General features: G+C 43.6%; 1 protein-coding gene across 12 annotated transcripts in view; it reads left to right on the top strand.

The window, feature by feature from the left end:
* The window catches only part of BRCA1 (BRCA1 DNA repair associated), a 77,132-nt gene that overhangs the window by 45,177 nt on the left and 13,926 nt on the right, over window positions 1-18,029 (top strand). For 9 of the 12 annotated variants that reach the window (XM_047845847.1, XM_047845846.1, XM_047845844.1 and 6 more), the window contains exons 16-23: window positions 672-759; window positions 2,906-2,983; window positions 3,476-3,516; window positions 6,227-6,310; window positions 10,340-10,394; window positions 11,970-12,043; window positions 12,409-12,469; window positions 13,328-14,553. In XM_047845847.1, coding sequence (XP_047701803.1) covers window positions 672-759; window positions 2,906-2,983; window positions 3,476-3,516; window positions 6,227-6,310; window positions 10,340-10,394; window positions 11,970-12,043; window positions 12,409-12,469; window positions 13,328-13,473 — 627 coding nt within the window. In that variant the 3' untranslated portion in view covers window positions 13,474-14,553. Of the gene's footprint in view, window positions 1-671; window positions 760-2,905; window positions 2,984-3,475; window positions 3,517-6,226; window positions 6,311-10,339; window positions 10,395-11,969; window positions 12,044-12,408; window positions 12,470-13,327; window positions 14,554-18,029 lie in introns of those variants that run through there. The other 3 variants (XR_007149442.1, XM_047845852.1, XM_047845851.1) reach the window with 1 other exon arrangement.

Genomic DNA, 18,029 nt, shown 5'->3' on the forward strand with positions numbered 1-18,029 from the left:
TTGTAAATGATGGCCCTTGGTAAACAAAGTGGTTTACTACACATTAGCTACTGATTGTGTCAACCGTGTCCATAACGGATCTGGTTAATTCCTTTTACTGCCTATTGATTTTTATTTGGTTGATAGATAATAGCTAGAAGGCTTTAGCTTTCTTTCGGGAAGCATATGAATCTCTTCCAATCCTTATCCTTAAGAGAAATTGATGGTTTTTACACTGACCTTTAGAAGCATCTTGCCTTGAATGTTTTGTAACTATCAGAGGGTTGAATCAGGTTTTTAAGCCGCATATCTGTAGCGTAACTTTCTGAACAGGCTGGTTACCTCTTGGCTTACGAAGTGTAGGCTGATAAATCTAAATTATGGTAGCGTATCGCTCTGCAAAGAAACTGTCTTAGGGTATCAAATGATAGCTGCTATAAAAGGGAAAAATTATTATTTTGAATCCTGGGTTGTATTTCCATGGCTACTAGCACAGACTATTTTAGAATTTTTCCCTCTGATTTATACATAATTTTTATTAAATTGCTATTTATTTTGGGACTTCAGGCATGTTAGAATAAAAGGGGTGTACCTTTTGTGAGGAAAATGAAGACTCAAAGCTAGGGTAACTAATAGTCTGAGCTCTGTACAAGAGGTAATTTATTATGATGTAATATTTGATTTGATTTCAGGTGCTTGTGCAGAAGTTTGCCAGAAGACACCAAATCACCTTAACTAATGTAATTTCTGAAGAGACTACTCATGTCATTATGAAAACAGGTATACCAAGAGCCTTTCCAGAGCATGTTGCATAAAACCACATGAAGAAATGGGAGTATTTGTTCAGCATAGCATGGCTGGCAGTCTTCCAGTAGTCAGCCAATTATTTATGAGAGAAAAATAAAAGTTTTGCTACTTCCTGGCCCCCTTTTGTTTGGGTTAAGATTTGGAGAATCAGGAGCCCAAACGATGAACCACTTCTAGTCCACTCTGCCTGGACCACACTGTGTGAAGGGCTTTCTGATAAAGCACAGCCCAAGTCCTGGAGGAACAAATGGGGCAAATAGGAGAATGAAGCGAGCCTGCGCTCAAAATCCAGGCAGTTGGAAACGCTAGCTCCCTGTCCACTCTGTCTCCTAGCTCTACTCCGCACACCCAGTTTGAGTGTGGTTGGGAGTTTTTCAGGATCCAAGTCCACTGTCAGTTCTGAGGTAGCCTAGCATAGGAAACAGGAAAAAGAGAAGGAGAAATTCATTTGTCCTACACCTTCCCCTTTTCCAGTCTTAATTATGGCTTTTGTGATAATGGAGACCTCAGGCTTTGAACTAAATCTAAATAAACATTTCAGGGCTGCTGAAAAAGCTCATTTGAAATTGGGCCTTATTAATAGAAGCCTAGTGTCCAGAATAAGCGAAGTGAAGATCCTGACCCCCCCACCGCATTCTCTGCTGGAGGGGCTGCCTGGAAGGTGTGTGCTCTGCTTTGAGCACCATACTTCCTTTTGAAGCTGGTCACTGACAGACTAGAGTGTTTACCCAGAGGTAGATGATGAGGATGGGGGAAAGGAATTCAAAGCAGTGTCATTTGAAGAACAGGTGAAGGAACGGAAAGACTTAAGGGAACAAGACAGCTGTCTTCCAATATTGGAAGAGCTGATTTCTGGAAGAGGAGGTGGACTCACTTGTTGGGCTCCAAAAAGATGCAGATTGGAGTTCAATTCTCAAAGCCTTTCTCGCAAAACTGACTCTCTGGAAATACAGTGGTCCTCTCCAGGGTGTTTCTGTCATGTAGCTGCAGGCACTTGAGCATAGGGTCCAGACTCCTTGGCAGGGACACATTGCCCTAAAACCTCTAAGATCTTAGGTTTCTACTGTACAAAGACCATACCACAGGGTAAGAGGATAATGCTCACAGGAATCAAGTGCCACAACAAGATACTTTGAGAGAAGTAACATTTTAGAGATGGATGTCAGTAAAGTTTAATATAGCTTAAGCTAGCTATAGTTGTGGATCAAAGCTGCTGACAGGTGAAAACTTTAAAATGTATATTAAATCTAAAGTAGTTCAGTCTTTAAACTCAAAGAAAATACAACATTTGCTACTTTTAACCTAAAAAGGAGCTAAAATTTCTGGGTTTAAAGCATATTACTAAATCAACTTGTACAACAGGTGAAAAGCTCTAAAATTTGAAGGAAAAAAAGGGCTTTTAAAAATCTGTGAAGGATTCTGGGAGAATGACTATTGCTTCTACTGGCAGATGGCATACTGTGTTTAGGATTTAGTTAAATACATTTCTCCTGTTTAAAACTAAGTGTTCTTTCCTCAGTTTGCTTAGTTCTTAAAAGGAGGCCTTTGAAATGCTAAGAAAAACAGAACTGATTCTTCAGCTACTACCTTCTGAAGTACATAGAAAAGAGAAAAGCTGTGAAAATAGTCTATTTTTCCTGTGCCTCTCAGGGGACTTAGAAATTAAGGGGTTAGGATTCCCCGGGTAGAAGTTCTGGGTGGTGAAACCTTGTCGCTTACATGGTCATTTCAGATTCAGGATTTCAATAATGCTGCTTTTGTCTCCTTTCACATTTTGCCATCCAGTAAAATAGATCTTCCCTAGCCACGTGTATCAATACTACTGATAAGGGTGATTTCTTCAACACAATGACAGTCGTCTTTAGCCAGCGTTGGCACCTGGAAGATAGAGCAGACCTTTCCTGTGGTCTCAACCTCCTATCAGCCTTTCCCAGGCCTCCAAAGATGCACACTTGCTGCTTATAATTAGGGTGCTTCTGGCCTCTGAGCCTATCACCTGGGCTGTCAGAATCCTCAATCCGGATTGATCTCAAGTAGCATAAGTTGCTAGCTTCTTAAAGCAGAACTTGCTGATTTTTGTTTTCAACTGCTAATCCTTTGGATGTTTTTCATCCTGCAGATGCTGAGTTTGTGTGTGAACGGACACTGAAATATTTTCTGGGTATTGCAGGCGGAAAATGGGTAGTTAGCTATTTCTGTAAGTACAATATAATGTCCCCCCTCCTCCCTTTAACACCTCAGAATTGCATTTTTACACCTAACGTTATAACACCTAAGGTTTTTGCTGATGCTGAATCTGAATTACCAAAAGGTCTTTAATGGTAATACTAAACTAGCTTTATCTTGAATGCATATCTCTTTGTTCGGATAAAGCTGGTGATGTTGGGGAAAATGGATTTCTTTTTATAACTAATACGACCTAATCTGCTCCTAGCAATGTTAGCATAGGAACTAAGGATTTATTTAATAGCAGGCAGAAATCCATGTGCAGCAGGCACTTTTATAATGTTTAAATTAAGCCACCACTGTGTCTCCAGAAGGAAATCTATTAAGGGGCTATTGCTTTAGAGAGAGGACCTCTACTCAGTGTTGCCCTCTGTGCTGTACGGTATCGCTTTACCATCCACCTCTGTGAAAAGAGCATGTTCTTCTGCCTTTGTGTGACCTGTGTTTTCTGTCCTCTCTTTAGGGGTGACCCAGTCCATTAAAGAAAGAAAGATGCTAGATGAGGTAGGTACTTGATCTTACAAACTAGTCAGAAAGACTTGGTGCCACTGAGTCACAAAATCATTGAATACTTCTCTGTTTCGTTTTTTTATACTGCTTTCCAAAGACTTTCCTTGACAATGTGGACCATCAAGAATTACGCAGAGCAAACCAGGAAATTCTGCATTCTCACTCATTTGTTTAAGTGTCAATAGAGGGGCGCCTGGGTGGCTCCGTTGGTTAAGCGTCCGACTTCAGCTTGGGTCATGATCTTGCGGTCCATGAGTTCAAGCCTCGCTTTGGGCTCTGTGCTGACAGCTCAGAGCCTAGAGCCTGCTTCGGATTCTGTGTCTCCCTCTCTCTGTGACCCTCTCCCGTTCATGCTCTGTCTCTCTCTGTCTCAAAAATAAATAAACATTAAAAAAAAATTAAGTGTCAATGGAAACAATTGTTTTCTCAGAGGAAGGAAAAGGAATTTATTTTTTTTTAACATGAAGACTTTATTTTTTATTTTTTTACTGTTTATTTATTTTTGAGAGAGACAGACACAGAATGCGAGTGGGTTGGGGCAGAGAGAGAGGGAGGCACAGAATCTGAAGCAGGCTTCAGGCTCCGAGCTGTCAGCACAGAGCCTGACGCAGGGCTCGAACTCACAAGCTGTGAGATCATGACCTGAGCCGAAGTCAGACACTCAACCGACTGAGCCACCCAGGCACCCCAGGAAAAGGAATTTATAAAGCAGAAAGAAAGACCCGTAAGCTTAAGAAACAGGCCCACCTAAATCTTACATTCATATACCTTGGTAGAAAACTGTTGTTGAAGAGAAACCCTTCATATTAACATGCAGATGTATCTACTTAAAAATCAGATTCCTTCAAAGGGATGTTACTCTTTATGATCCTAAGAACAGTGAGAGGTAAATAAGACAGGGTGTAGGAGGAAGAATCATTTTAGAACAGAGCCATCTAAGAACTGCTGGTGACAACAGACAAGGCAAAATAAAATTAGCAAAAGCAGTTTTAAGCTATTATGCACTATTTAGCATATTTATAATTAATTAAATGGCATTTTGTTGGTTTTAACTTTGATTCAGTGACCTAACATGGTTGGGAGCCTACTATGTCCTGGACACCAGGAATAGAGCAGTAGATAAGACTGCTGGGTCCCTGCTCTGGTGGGATTCATGTTCTATTGAGGGGAGACATACAATAAATAAAGATAACATTTAAAATACCAATAAATACTATGGAATAAAAACTTTAAAAAATGATAGTAGCCAAATAATAAAAAATACATACATACATACATACATACATACATACATACATACTATGGAGAAATAATATAGAACAACAGACTAGCAGCTGACTAGGGACAGAGGTTGACTACTCAAGGAGACCAGCGAAAGCTTTCTGAAAGCTTGAGCCGAGACCTAAATAAAAAGAATTGGCCTGGAAAAATGTAGGAAACAAATGTTAACAGGCAGAAGAACTGCAAGCATAAATGTCTTGAGGTAGGAATGAGTTTGGTTTATTAAAGAAAAATAGGCCAGTGTAGCTGGAGAGTAGTAATTGCCAAATTCTATGTAGAGAGCAGAGGTTGGACCAGGGGTTGGAGAAGATCACGGACAAGGGACAGATCACATAGGATTTGGTGGAAGTCATGGTAAGGAATTTGACTTTTATTTGTAGGGTAATTGGAGGCATGGAGGTGGGAAGAAGAGGTTGATTTACGTTTGGGGATAGGACCTACTGAAGGGTTAAATTTGGAGGATGAGGTCAAGGGAGGTATTCAGGGGCTAACACTTAGGGTTTGGGCCTGAACAAGAATGGGTGCCAGTAATAGTAAATCAGATCAGGAAGATATGGAGGAGGAGCACCTTGAGGGGGAAGAAGTAGAATCAAGAGCTCTGTTTTAGACTGAATTTGGGGATGTATATTCGACTTCCAGGTAGAGAGCTTAAGTAGGCACAGGGGTGCAATCAGGACAAGGAATTTGAGGGTCAGCTTCAAACAGATGACATTTTTAGCACTAGACTCTTCTCACTCAAGTGACTACGAAATGTTAAGTGTTCTTTCCTCTAATAACAGCCTGTAGTTACACTCATGACTTTGTCTTCCCTACAATCAAGTGTCAGTCAGAATTGTTCCCGAGCATTCTTCCCCAAAATTCTCCAAAAAGCTCTAACCTCCCCAGTCACATTATTCTTTACTTCCTTGTCCTTGACCAGTCAAAATAGTGATTATGAAAAGCCTCTAACTTTCTTTACTGGGTTAAATCTATATTTTATCATTTTGGTCTCATTAACTGTAAATCTCTCAATGGAAATCTGAGAAGCCCTTATTTCTTTAGATGGTAATACACAGTTGATTTAAGAGATCAGGAATTCTCCAGTTATCTTTATAACAGCACAGTATTAGCAGTTTAATCTAAATGCTAAGTGAATGTTTTGAGAAGAGATAGATGTTAAAAATTAAAATACGTTAAGTCCCAATGAGGTGAAAAGCCAATTGTTAATTTCTACCCACAAAGATTTACTTCAGTGAATTGATTTCAGCAGCTGAGATGCTGGTCATTTCATTCAGTCCACCAAAAAGAATGATTTTGGGGGGTGGGAGTAGGGTTGTCAAAATTTGACAGTACTGAATTCCTTAATACGACTTATCTACTCCATTTCCATTGAAGGAGGTTTCTCTTTCTCTGATCCCTGTGGTGTGCGTTGGGTTTTTTCCAGCATGATTTTGAAGTCAGAGGAGATGTTGTCAATGGAAGAAACCACCAGGGTCCAAAGCGAGCAAGAGAATCCCGGGACAGAAAGGTAAAGTCCCCCTCTGCCTTGTTGTCAAAAACTCCACCCATACCCCTGCATTCCAGTCCCCTTGGTAGAGATGGTCTCATTCATCTGTGAGGGGCACTGGATACTCACTTGCTGGAGTTCTAACTAGTGCTTCCATGTAGGCTCTTTTTTAGTTGTTCTAGCCCTGTAATAAGGTAAATAAGTATTATCTCCATTTTATGAATGAAGGAGCTTAGACGTGTAGAGAAGCTATGTACTTTGGACCCCAGTCTAGGATTCAAAACTCAGCTGATAAGGGGCAGAGCTGGAATTTGAAACAGATGTGAATCTAAGGCCGTTGCTCTTTCCACTTCACTGTGGTGTCTTCCTCTAAGGTAATGTGGTCACTGCTGTGAGGGGGATGTACAGTGCTGTCTGTGGAAGCACAGAAGAGAAAGTGTTTGTTAATCAGTAGCTAACATCTTTATAACCTACACCGTATGCTAGGGTCTGCTCTAAACACTCGATCATATTTTAACTAATTAACAATTTTACAGTAGCCCTATGAGGTGTATACTATAATTATACCTATTTTATAGAGGAGAAGATTAAAAGCTCAGAGAGATTGAGTAAATTGCCCAAGCTCACAGAGCTAGTTGGGAACCCATGACTAGTTGAACTCATGCAGTCAAGCTCCAGAATCTGAGCTCTTAACAATACCATAGTTTCTTGGGACATGTGGCTGGCTCAGTCCGTGGAGCATGCGACTCTTGATCTCAGGGTTATAGGTTTGAGCCCCACGTTGGGTGTAGAGATTACTTAAAACAGTAAACTCTTAGGTCTCTTGGGTAGCTTAGTTAAGCATCTGATGTCGGCTAGGTCATGATCTCACAGTTCATGAGTTTATGCCCCACATTGGGCTCTCTGCTGTCTCACTGTGGAGCCCGCTTTGGACCCAGATCCTCTGTCTCCCTCTGTCTGCCCCCCCACCACCACCCCGACCCCTTGTGCATGTGCACTCTCACTCTCAAAAATAAACAAAAAATAAAATCTTGAGGCACCTGGTGGCTCAGTTGGTTGAGCATCCAACTCTTGATTTCAGCTCAGGTCATGATCCCAGGGTTGTGGGATTGAGCCCTGTGTCCGGCTCTGCACTGAGCATGGAGCCTGCTTAAGATTTTCTCTCTCTCTCTCTCTCTCTCTCTCTCTCTCTCTCTCTCTCTGTCTCTCTCTCTGTCTTTCCCTCTCTCTCTCATATATAAATAAATGAAATGAAATGAAGTCTTAAAAAGAGGAGCACCTGGGTGGCTCAGTCAGTTGAGGGTCTGACTCTTGGTTTCAGCTCAGTCATGATCTCACGGTTTCACGAGTTCCGGTCCAGTATCGAGCTCTGTGGTGACAGTGTGAAGCCTGCTTGGGATTCTCTGTCTCCCTCTCTCTCTCTGCCCCTACCCCATTTACACTGTCTCTCTCAAAAATAAATAATAAACTTTTTTTTTAATCTTAAAAAAGAAACAATACTAGGGGTGCCTGGCTGACTCAGTTGGAAGAGCATGCAGCTCTTGAACTTGGGGTCATGAGTTCAAGCCCCATGTTGGGTCAGAGATTAAATACATACATATATACATACATATATACTTTTAAAAAATCTTAAATGTACAATACCATAGTTTCTTGGAAAGTCATAGATTTCACAGAGGAAAAAATAGGTTATTCTAACAATTTTACAAATGAAGGCCTAGAGGCCCGGGAAGACTCCATGATTTTTCCCAGATCACACTGTAGCAGATTATGGAGGCAAAGCATTGTCTCTCTGTCAGGGAGAAGTCCAAGCATGGTTTTGCATCTGCCTGTCAGGCCTGAACCTGCTGCTTTCTCAGGTCACTGACTGAGCACTTCCATGCCTAGTCTGCATTTCTTCTTTTTTAAAAGTTTGCCTTTTTTTCTACCTTTTTTAAATGGGCATTTTAGAACATCCCCATACGGAGCGCTGTCTGTCCCTTTATAGAACTTGAGAAAGAACCAGTGGAGGAGATTTTCTAGGGAAAACTGCTTTGGGAGAGCTCTGAACCCTTGAGCCCATCCCCACCCTCTGAACCTATCGAGTAACTTCCAGATGCCAAGGAAAGCTATTGGGCCTGTTTCTGCTTCTGCCTTCACTCCAGGGGAGTTCTGTGTGAGCCAGCCATTTGTTTTTATTCCACTGTACGCAAGGCCGAATTAGCACCAGATTCTTCCTCCTTCAAAGGAAATTCCAGCGTTTGAGGGTTTTCCCTAAATTTGGGATGGCAGTGATGGAAGGTGCCCGGTCAAAGTAATGATGTTCTGAAAATACTAAATGTCACTGTAATATTTTCCTGTGGAAGAGAAATGTATTTGTAGTTGTAGAAGTGAAACTTCAGATTTCTAAACTCATCTCCTAACTAGCCATCCTCATCAGTGAGTGTCAGCTTGGATACAAAAATTCCTAATCTTTTGTACTTTTCACAGCAATGTTGGGCTCCAGACAGCTGCTTGGGGACAGCTTTTAGCATTATGAGCATCTAGATCCTGTCAACAAGTTGGGGATGCAGTTTATTCATGCAGATACTGAGAATGGCATATATGGAGGCTGTCACTTAAAACAGAAACAGACTTGTCCTGCTGCTCTTCTTATTCCTTTGGCTGTAGTTAAAATGGGGGTGGGGAGGCTCATTTCGTAAAAGGCCATGATGAGTTTTTAGCTCCTGAGTTTTCTGTACCCCCATCTCTCTTATTTAAACAAGGTGAGTTCCAGGCCTAGGCAGTCTTTTTAGTGGAATAGGGAGAAAGAGCGTCAAGAGAATGATGTTTACCCAAATGGTATCTATCCAGCCAACTGACACAACTTGAGATTTCTTTTAAATGATATGCTAGTGCTTGCCTAAGAATCTGTGCCAATTCGTGTGTAAGAATTTGCCTGTCCAACACCATAGCCACCGGCCACATGCCGCCGTTTTGAAATTTAGATAACTAAAACTAAATAAAATAGGAAGTGTAGGTCCTCACCCACCGTGACCACATTTCAAGACCTTGGTAGCTACATGTGACTTGGGCACCTTATTAACACAAATAGAGAACATTTCCATCATCACAGAAAGTTCTTTTAGGCAGTGCCAGCCAGCACTGTATGTAAGTGGAAGAGGCACCTTGGAGGCACAGTATAATCTGTGTCTCCTGGAAACCAGGCAGTCAGGTCAGCTCAATGAGGAGAGGCAGAACCAGGCTTCACTTCTAGATTAGATTAACTTCTAGATTAAAAATGGTTTAGGTTGCCTAAAGGAACAATGGCTGTTCTTAAAGCAGTGTGAAGGCAGGAACGGATGTTCAGAGACCAGAGAAAGAGGAGAAAAAGAGCATGTAAAATCAACATAGACCTCTCTGACAGAATTATGGTTAGTATTGATGTACCAAGTCTGCATAAAAACACCAAACTGCAGTTAAAAGCCTGAATATCTAGCCATCCAAGACTTTTATTAAATATAAAGAAGGCCCAGGTTTTTTGGGTCTCTAACGAGAAATGAAGTCACCAGGAAGGAGCCCGGGCCTGATTGGTGGCGAAGTGGAAAGCTCAGCCTCTGAATAACAAAGAGTGACCATAGTGTGGACCGATTACTCGCACACTTTTAAAAAGTCCTCTAAGGGGCGCCTGGGTGGCTCAGTCAGTTAAGCGTCCGACTTAGGCTCAGGTCATGATCTTGCGGTTCCTGAGTTCAAGCCCTGCGTCGGGCTCTGTGCTGACAGCTCAGAGCCTGGAGCCTGTTTCAGATTCTGTGTCTCCCTCTCTCTCTCTGACCCTCCCCCGTTCATGCTCTGTCTCTCTCTGTCTCAAAAATAAATAAACATTAAAAAAAGAAAAAAGTTCTCTAAAATCCATCCACGTTCTGACATTACACTGATTGTCTCCGGGACATAGCAGAAGTTATCAGGTGGTAAAGAAAAAAGAAAGTCCTTCATTTTCGAGAGTCTCTTTATGCTGTTTTTTATAAAATGCATACTCTTTTATAATTGGTGTTTCTTTCCCTTCCTCCTTCTGTGCCACTCTTCTCCCAGATCTTCGGGGGCCTAGAAATCTGTTGCTATGGGCCCTTTACCAACATGCCCACAGGTAAGAGGCCGGGAGAAGTGGCGAGTCCAGCACCAGCCTTTTCCCTTACATGGTAAAGTGTTACAGGAGAGGCCATCCCTTTTAAGGGGGTTCCTCAGGTTGGTGAGGTGTTCTAGAGGTTTTTCTATTTCTCTACCACCCATCAGGCAAAACTGTGCTTAAACGTTATCCTGTGGCAAAAAAAACAGCCCTGTGCCCCTTCCTGAGAGCTAGAAGTCAGTGAAAAGTTAGGTTCTAGGATGCAGTGTTCTATGCTCAAGTGGGGTAGAGCTGCCCTTCTTGCCCTTTGCTTTAAGAAAGGAGGGAAGTCATAAGTTAGGGAGAAGTTACCTTTCAGATTTGTAAATGTTAAGAAGGAATTCTGCTCTTCCTAAACCATCTTCATTTGATACTAAGAAGCAAACACAGCGGCTGCATAAGCCCTGTGGGCCTGGGGCCCCACACAGGCCCAGAGCAGGCAGGGGAAGACTCTGCATGAACATTTTCTAATTAACTTTGACATTGAATGTGATGTTATGTTTAGGAGTGCTGTGGGGCTCAACTCTGCAGTGTGTAGCGCTGAGGCCCTGGTATGTGTATAGGTTTGGTTTGTTCTCTTCAAAACTAAGTCCACCCACCTTTGCTTCTGTGCCCCCTTCCACCCCAGGGATCAGGTTCTCTTGCTCCTCAGAAGATGGCCTTGGCATCTAATCAGGGACAGATGAGCAGCCCCAAGAGGGCCTGGCAAAGTAATTTTGCTTCTGTCTTCTTTATTGGTTATTGATTGGATTTTTATGAAATTTCCAAGTGCCACTTGAGGATTTCTCAGTGTTTTTGTTCTTTGGTGTAATGAAAACCAGGTCTCTAGCAGGTATCATTTTAGAGATGAGTCTGTTGACCTCGGTTTATTCAGACAAATAGGAGCACCTCAGCAATCCCCAGAGAGGCCCAGAAGCCATTCATTGGTCGGTTCTGCTGATTTTCCAGGTGCAAGGGGAACATCTGTATAATCCCTTTTGGTTTCTGTTCCCCTGAATGTGTTGATTCCAGCTCAGCACGTAGCCCTTCCCCACTGATGTGCTGAGTCTCTGTCCAGGATGATGTGTATTTTTTTTTTTTTACTGAATGAATTATGTTCCTGTCTCTTGACATTTACAGTAATTACCACCAAGTATGGTGCTCTTGGTGGCCGTGATTATCAATTACCAACACAGAATTAGGCAGGGAGGGAGGAAAGGCAAGTGAGCATTTTTTCACAGTATCTTAGCCAGCAATTTAGCAATTTAAGGGAAATTAGATCTTGGATTCTTTTCTTCCAAAGTGTTTTATTTGAGAGACTGTCAAACCTTATCTGCCAAGTGGCCTTTTGGGGACCAATAACCAGAGTAGGTAGCATATTGGTGGCAAATTGACTTAGAATCCATACCTGGTATAGATTCTAGGTCAAGGCCTCTCTGTCCTTTTGGAGCAGAGAGGTGGAGAGTCTCCCACTGAGAAGTCTTGCTGTAAGCCTTCATCCAGAGGAACATGGGGTAGAGGGCACAGGCTAAGTGTGTAGAGTACTGTGGTGATTTTAGGTCTGTGTGTGCTATTTAGATCAACTAGAGTGGATGGTGCGCCTCTGTGGGGCTTCTGTGGTGAAGAGGCCTTCGTTATTCACTCTCAGCAAGGTAAGTGATGCCCTGCCAAATATCTGTCCTATGATTGAGCAAGGCTGGTTGGTGCCCATCCATCCCTACGAACCCTGCCAGTGGACCTCAGAAGCCTCTCTGCCCTGAATCTTCTCTGACCATGTACCAGTGCCAGAAGATGCCATCTGTGGAGGATGAGTAAGGGCTTGAGTTCTCCGAGTATTTAATTTATTGAGGGAAGACTCTCCCTCCAACCCTTCCTTTTTGCCGTGTGCCCATCCCCCTCCTTTCTGTGGTTGCACCTAAACTAGTCTGCTTCAGCAAACTGTCAAGAAATGGTGAAGTGACTGTTCTAAAAGCCCTGCTCTGATACCCTCAATGCTGTTTCCTTCCCGGGGATACAGGCTACTCACCCAGTTGTGGTCGTGCAACCGGATGCCTGGACAGAGGACAGTGGCTTCCATGGTAAGTCTTGCTGTAAGCCTTTGTCCAGAGGAGTATGGGTTGCAGGGCCCAGGTTAAGTATGAAGACTATGGTCATTTTAGGTCTAAATGTCCTGATTTGATTAACCGGAGTAGATGGTGCACCTGTGTGGGGCTTTAGAAGGCCATAGGAATGTGCCTATGACATATGGGATCTGTGTGATGAGTTTGGGTCACCACAGGTCACCCATTGTTTGATTAACACAGTTCTCAACATCTTCTGGGTGCTCAATGAATATTTGAATGAATGAATGCATGCATGTATGCATGCACGCATGCCTAAAATGACTTTTCAAAAGTTTTTGTGGTGTCTTTTGTGTTATAAAAGTAAGGCATGAGCTATTTCCATTGGTGGAGGTTAAATATTAATTAATGTTCATCACATAAAATATAAATGAACACAAACACAACAAAATAATCCCAGTAATCTCACCACTTGAAGATGGTGATGGTAAAATTCTACGAGGCATGCGTGCGTATATATGTACACACATGTATTTCACACAGATGTGATCGCGCTCATCATCTGTTTTGCTTTCTCTCCTAAGATGTTGCAAAACCATTAAACTGCAATGCTGTTTTGCTCTCTGGTGACTTCCTTTAACAGATTGGAGCTCATGTTACTAAAGTTGCCAGAGGCTGTAGGCTTTCACCAGCAGTCACTCCTCAGGCTTCTAAATAAGGTCCTATGTCCTGAAGCATTACTTAAGATCAACCGTTTTGCACCTACCTGAGTAACACTGTGAACTCATACAACCAGGTCCCCAGGAGTAGATTGACAAGAGTCTGGCCTGGGAAAATGTGAATTGACTAATTTCTGTTTGCATTCTTTGTCCCCAGTGATTGGGCAGATGTGTGAGGCACCTGTGGTGACCCGAGAGTGGGTATTGGACAGTGTAGCCCTCTACCAGTGCCAGGAGCTGGACACCTACCTGATCCCCCAGATTCCCAGAGCTACTGCTGACCTCAGCCAGCCATGTGTGTAGCGTATAGGGCCTGTCACCACAGGACCCCAAGAATGATCATAAGAAGCAGTCGTTTTCCAGGCCCTGGGAGCTCCTCTTCAGTCTTTCCACAGTCCCGGTTACTGAATATTTTATATACATCAGCCTGAGAAGAAATTCTGGTATGCAAGGGGCCCTTAAAGATTTTCTGCTTCAAGTCTCCCTTTGAAATCTACCATGAGCACAAAATTGTGGTAATTTTTCACCTGAAAAGAATTTAAAACCATTTAAACGCCTCCAATTGAGCAAGATGCTGATTCATTATTTATCAGCCCTATTCTTCGTACTGGGGATGTTGGCTTAGAGCTGGAGGCACAGAATGGCTGTCCTCAGGAGAATAGCTGGTCTCCCTAAGTTTGCTTCCCTAAAATCCTGTGTTCATAAAGGCCAAGAGTTAGACCCTTCAGTGGGAAGCAAGTACTTGGGGAAATCTGTGATGTGGCTTAAAATCAGAACAGCCCTTGGGCGGCTCTCAAATGTTGGAGTGGATGGAGCTTGGGTGGGGGCCTGGAGGGATTCAGAGGCAGGTAATGGATATAAATATGAACCTTGAGGGTTTGAGGAAAAGGGAGTTGTCCTGCCCTTTAGAAATCCAGATTTCTAAAAGATTTCTTAGCACTAATATGCTCTGAAATAGCAGAATCTTTTCAAGAACTGATGTCCAAAGAGGGTCTTCTAATTCCCCATTAGAAATAAATACAATGTTTATTGTTGTAGCTCTGATATGTCACCCATTCTTCTTGAAATACAAGATCTCTGACAGGGATATTTCATGTCTATAAAATGACGGCTCCCACCAGGAAAGGAGCTGTCGCTTTCCTTGTAATTTTCTTCTTTTTGCTTCCTATTGCCGAACTGTACAGCTTCATAAATAATTTTGTGTGCTGAAGGAAGAGAAAGTGTTTTTCATAAACTCATTATCCAGGCCTGTTTATAGCTGTTGGAAGGACTAGGTCTTCCTTAGCCCCCTAGTGTGTGAGGGCAGTGCAGACTTGACTGTACAAAATACATTTTGTAAATGTTGTTGCTGTTCACCTGCAAATAAATTTGCTTTCACTTTCACCAAGCATGACTTCTTGAAGCTTACAGCTACAGATTTGCTCAGACCCTAGTACCAACTCCTAGCGTTATCAAGGGGGCTTTGGTACCTATCATATTTTCTATTTCTGCCATTGCAAATTGTCACAAATCTAGTGGCTTAAAATAAGAGCCATTTATTGTCTCACAGTTCTTTTTTTTTTTTTTTTTTAATTTTTATTTATTTTTGAGACAGAGACAGAGCATGAACGGGGGGGAGGGTCAGAGAGAGAGGGAGACACAGAATCTAAGCAGGCTCCAGGCTCCGAGCTGTCAGCACAGAGCCTGACGCGGGGCTCGAGCTCACAAACTGTGAGATCATGACCTGAGCCGAAGTCAGACGCTTAACCGACTGAGCCACCCAGGCGCCCCTGTCTCACAGTTCTGTACGTCAGAAAGCCGAGTTGGCTCAACGGATTAGTTTCACAAGACCAAAATCAAGGCAACAAGGCTGTGTTCCTTTCTAGAGGCTCTGGGGATGAATCAGCTTCCAAGCTCATTTCATGTTGTTGGCCAGAATGTTCCTTGCAGTTGTGGGACTAAGATCCCTGTTTAATGACTGGCTGTTGACCAGAGGTCATCCTTAGCTTCTTCCACATTCCTAGGCTCATCAGCCCCTACCTCCATCTTCAAAGCCAGCAACCATGGTCAAAGCTTTCTCATGTTTGGAGTCTCTCTGACTTCCCCTTCCTCATCTCTCTGACTGCCAGATCTAACTCCTGCCAGAGAATTTTTAATGTTTATCTATTTTTGAGAGAGAGAGACAGAGACAGAGAGCGAGTGGAGGAGGGGCAGAGAGAGAGGGAGACACAGAATCCGAAGCAGGCTCCAGGCTCTGAGCTGTCAGCACAGAGACCAACTCAGGGCTTGAATCCATGAGCCGTGAGATCATGACCTGAGCCGAAGTCGGACACTTAACTGACTGAACCACCCAGGCACCCCTCTGGGTTTTTTTCTTAATGTGTATTAATTTTAAGAGAGAAAGAGTACAAGCAGGGGAGGGGCAGAGAGAATGGGAGAGAGAAAAGCCCAAGCAGGCTCCACGCTGCCAGCACAGAGCCCGATGCAGGGCTCAATCCCATGAACCATGAGATCATGACCTGAGCCAAAATCGAGTTGGATGCTTAACTGACTGAGCCACCCAGGCACCCTGAGAAATTTCTGTTTTTAAGGGCTCAGGTGATTAGATCATGCCCACTAGGTAATCCAGGGTGATCTCCATATCTTAAGGTCCATAACCTTAATCACAGCTGCAGAGCCCCTTCACCTCGGGACCTAGATTAGTGTTTGATTGAATAACCAGGGGACAAGAATCTGGGGAGGGTATCTTGAGATTCCCGACAACCACTCCTATTTAACATACTTAATCCACAGATAAGAGTGTATCATCATTTTTTGGTCTTCACATGTTCAGAGAGTAGGATCCTCTTTGAGGCAAAGAGAATTAAATCCTCACATGATTCAGCACTGCCACATTTGTAAACAGGGTGGGTGGGTGAGGGGAGAGTGAAGAAAATGGAACAAACTGGCATTATGACATGTTTATCTCATGGAGTCTTCATCACAGCCCTAGGAAGTGAGCATTTGTCACCTCACTTGAAGAATGACAATGGGAAATAGAAGATTTTGCTCAGAGTTTGCACAGCTAGTAAGTGACGACCTGGGAATCTGAACCCTGCCCACCCACATCAGTCGCTGTCCTGGGTCAGAGGCACTGGCTCAAGCCTCAAGGGAATCTGGGGAGAAGAGAGGTTTGTGAGAGGAATTAGCACTCTGTAGACTCTCTTTGGGGCCACAGTGGGACGCAATAGAATGTTCCTGCTTCCCAGTGGCAGCTCTCCCTGGGAAAGCAGCCCTCGGCAAAGGGACTGACAGGATTGGCTCATGGCTACCTGTTTCCACCTCCATCCATCCTGTGTCTTATGACTGCTTATCTTTCAGTGACTAAAACCTTCCAGTTCAGGGGCGCCTGGCTGGCTCAGTCGGTGAAGCATTCGACTCTTGATCTCTGGGTTGTGAGTTTGAGCTCCACATTGGGTGTGGAGATTACTTAAAAATAAAATCATAAAATGGGGCTCCTGGGTGGCTCAGTTGGTTAAGCGTCTGACTTTTAGCTCAGGTCATGATCTCACAGTTCGTGGGTCCGAGCCCCGCGTCAGGCTCTGTGCTGACAGCTCAGAGCCTGGAGCCTGCTTCAGATTTTGTGTCTCCCTCTCTCTCTGCTGCTCCCCTGCTCTCTCTCTGTCTCTCTCTCGAAAATGAATAAACATTAAAAAAAAATTTCTTTTAAAAAATCAAAATCAAATCAAATCAAATCAAAAAGCCCAAAAAAACAAAAACAAAAACAAAAAAACTTCCAGTCCAGCCTCACGTATGGCACCACCTCTCCAGGGCTCATGGCAACCCACCAGGGAGTCCCTGGGTCTAGATAACCTAAGGGCAGGTGGGAAGCAAGTGCAACTGGCCCAGTCTTCAGTCAGGGATGTCTCATTTCCAGTGACACCCTGGGGGTGTCCAGTCACTGACAGGTTGGTAGAAAAGCGCATCCATGTAATATAGTATGCCTTCCCAGGAATCTTGGGAAAAAGCAGGGATGACTGAGACACATTCAAAGTTTTCTGTAATGATCTCTCGAGGTCTCCTAACAGATATCCACACACACACCCATCCGGTTTTTCAGCTCTGCGTAACCTTTTCCGGAAGTCAGCTTCTGGCCCTGGCCTCATGATGCCTAGCTGGGTTTAAGAGTCTTATCTGTGTGGCCACCTGGGTGGCTTAGTTAAGCGTCCCGCTTAGGCTCATGATCTCATGGTTCACGAGTTCGAGCCTCACATCAGGCTCTGTGCTGACAGGTCAGAGCTTGGAGCCTGCTTTGGATTCTGTGTCTCCCTCTCTCTGCCCCTTCCCCACTCGCACTCTGTCTTTCTCTCTCAAAAATGAATAAACATTAAAGTTAAAAAAAAAAACTTATCTGATGATGGAGCAAATCTACTTGCTCCTTTGACCTCTGGCTTTAAGATGGCCTCTCCCTTCTCCATCCCACAATTTAACCCTCTCTGGGCACAGAAGCATTTGGGGAACTAGTTCCTGTGTTGCTGTTGTCTCATCTCAGAAATGAACTTCTGCAAAGGAGCTGGAAAGGCAGGAGAAGAGGAGGGATTATCATGCAGGTGCAGGGAGGGGACCTAAAGAAGAGGTCCATAGATTATCCCCCCCCCCCCCCAAAAAAAATGCAACCCGAATCATCAACAAATTATCGACTCAAAAACATGCAGAAGAAAAAGAAAGGAATCAGTGTTGGGATGGTTGGAGCGGAAGGAGCCAAGCTGCCCAGAATGTCTCCTGTGAAGGCTGCAAAGAGCAGATAAGCAGGGCCCCAGAGGCAGGCGGCACAGGAAGAAGGGCAGCGTGAGGGGAGCTACAGATCTACCCACAGAAACCCAAGAGGAGGGCTTGCTAGC

Source organism: Prionailurus viverrinus, unplaced genomic scaffold (assembly GCF_022837055.1).
Source record: "Prionailurus viverrinus isolate Anna unplaced genomic scaffold, UM_Priviv_1.0 scaffold_35, whole genome shotgun sequence".
Lineage (NCBI taxonomy): Eukaryota > Metazoa > Chordata > Mammalia > Carnivora > Felidae > Prionailurus > Prionailurus viverrinus.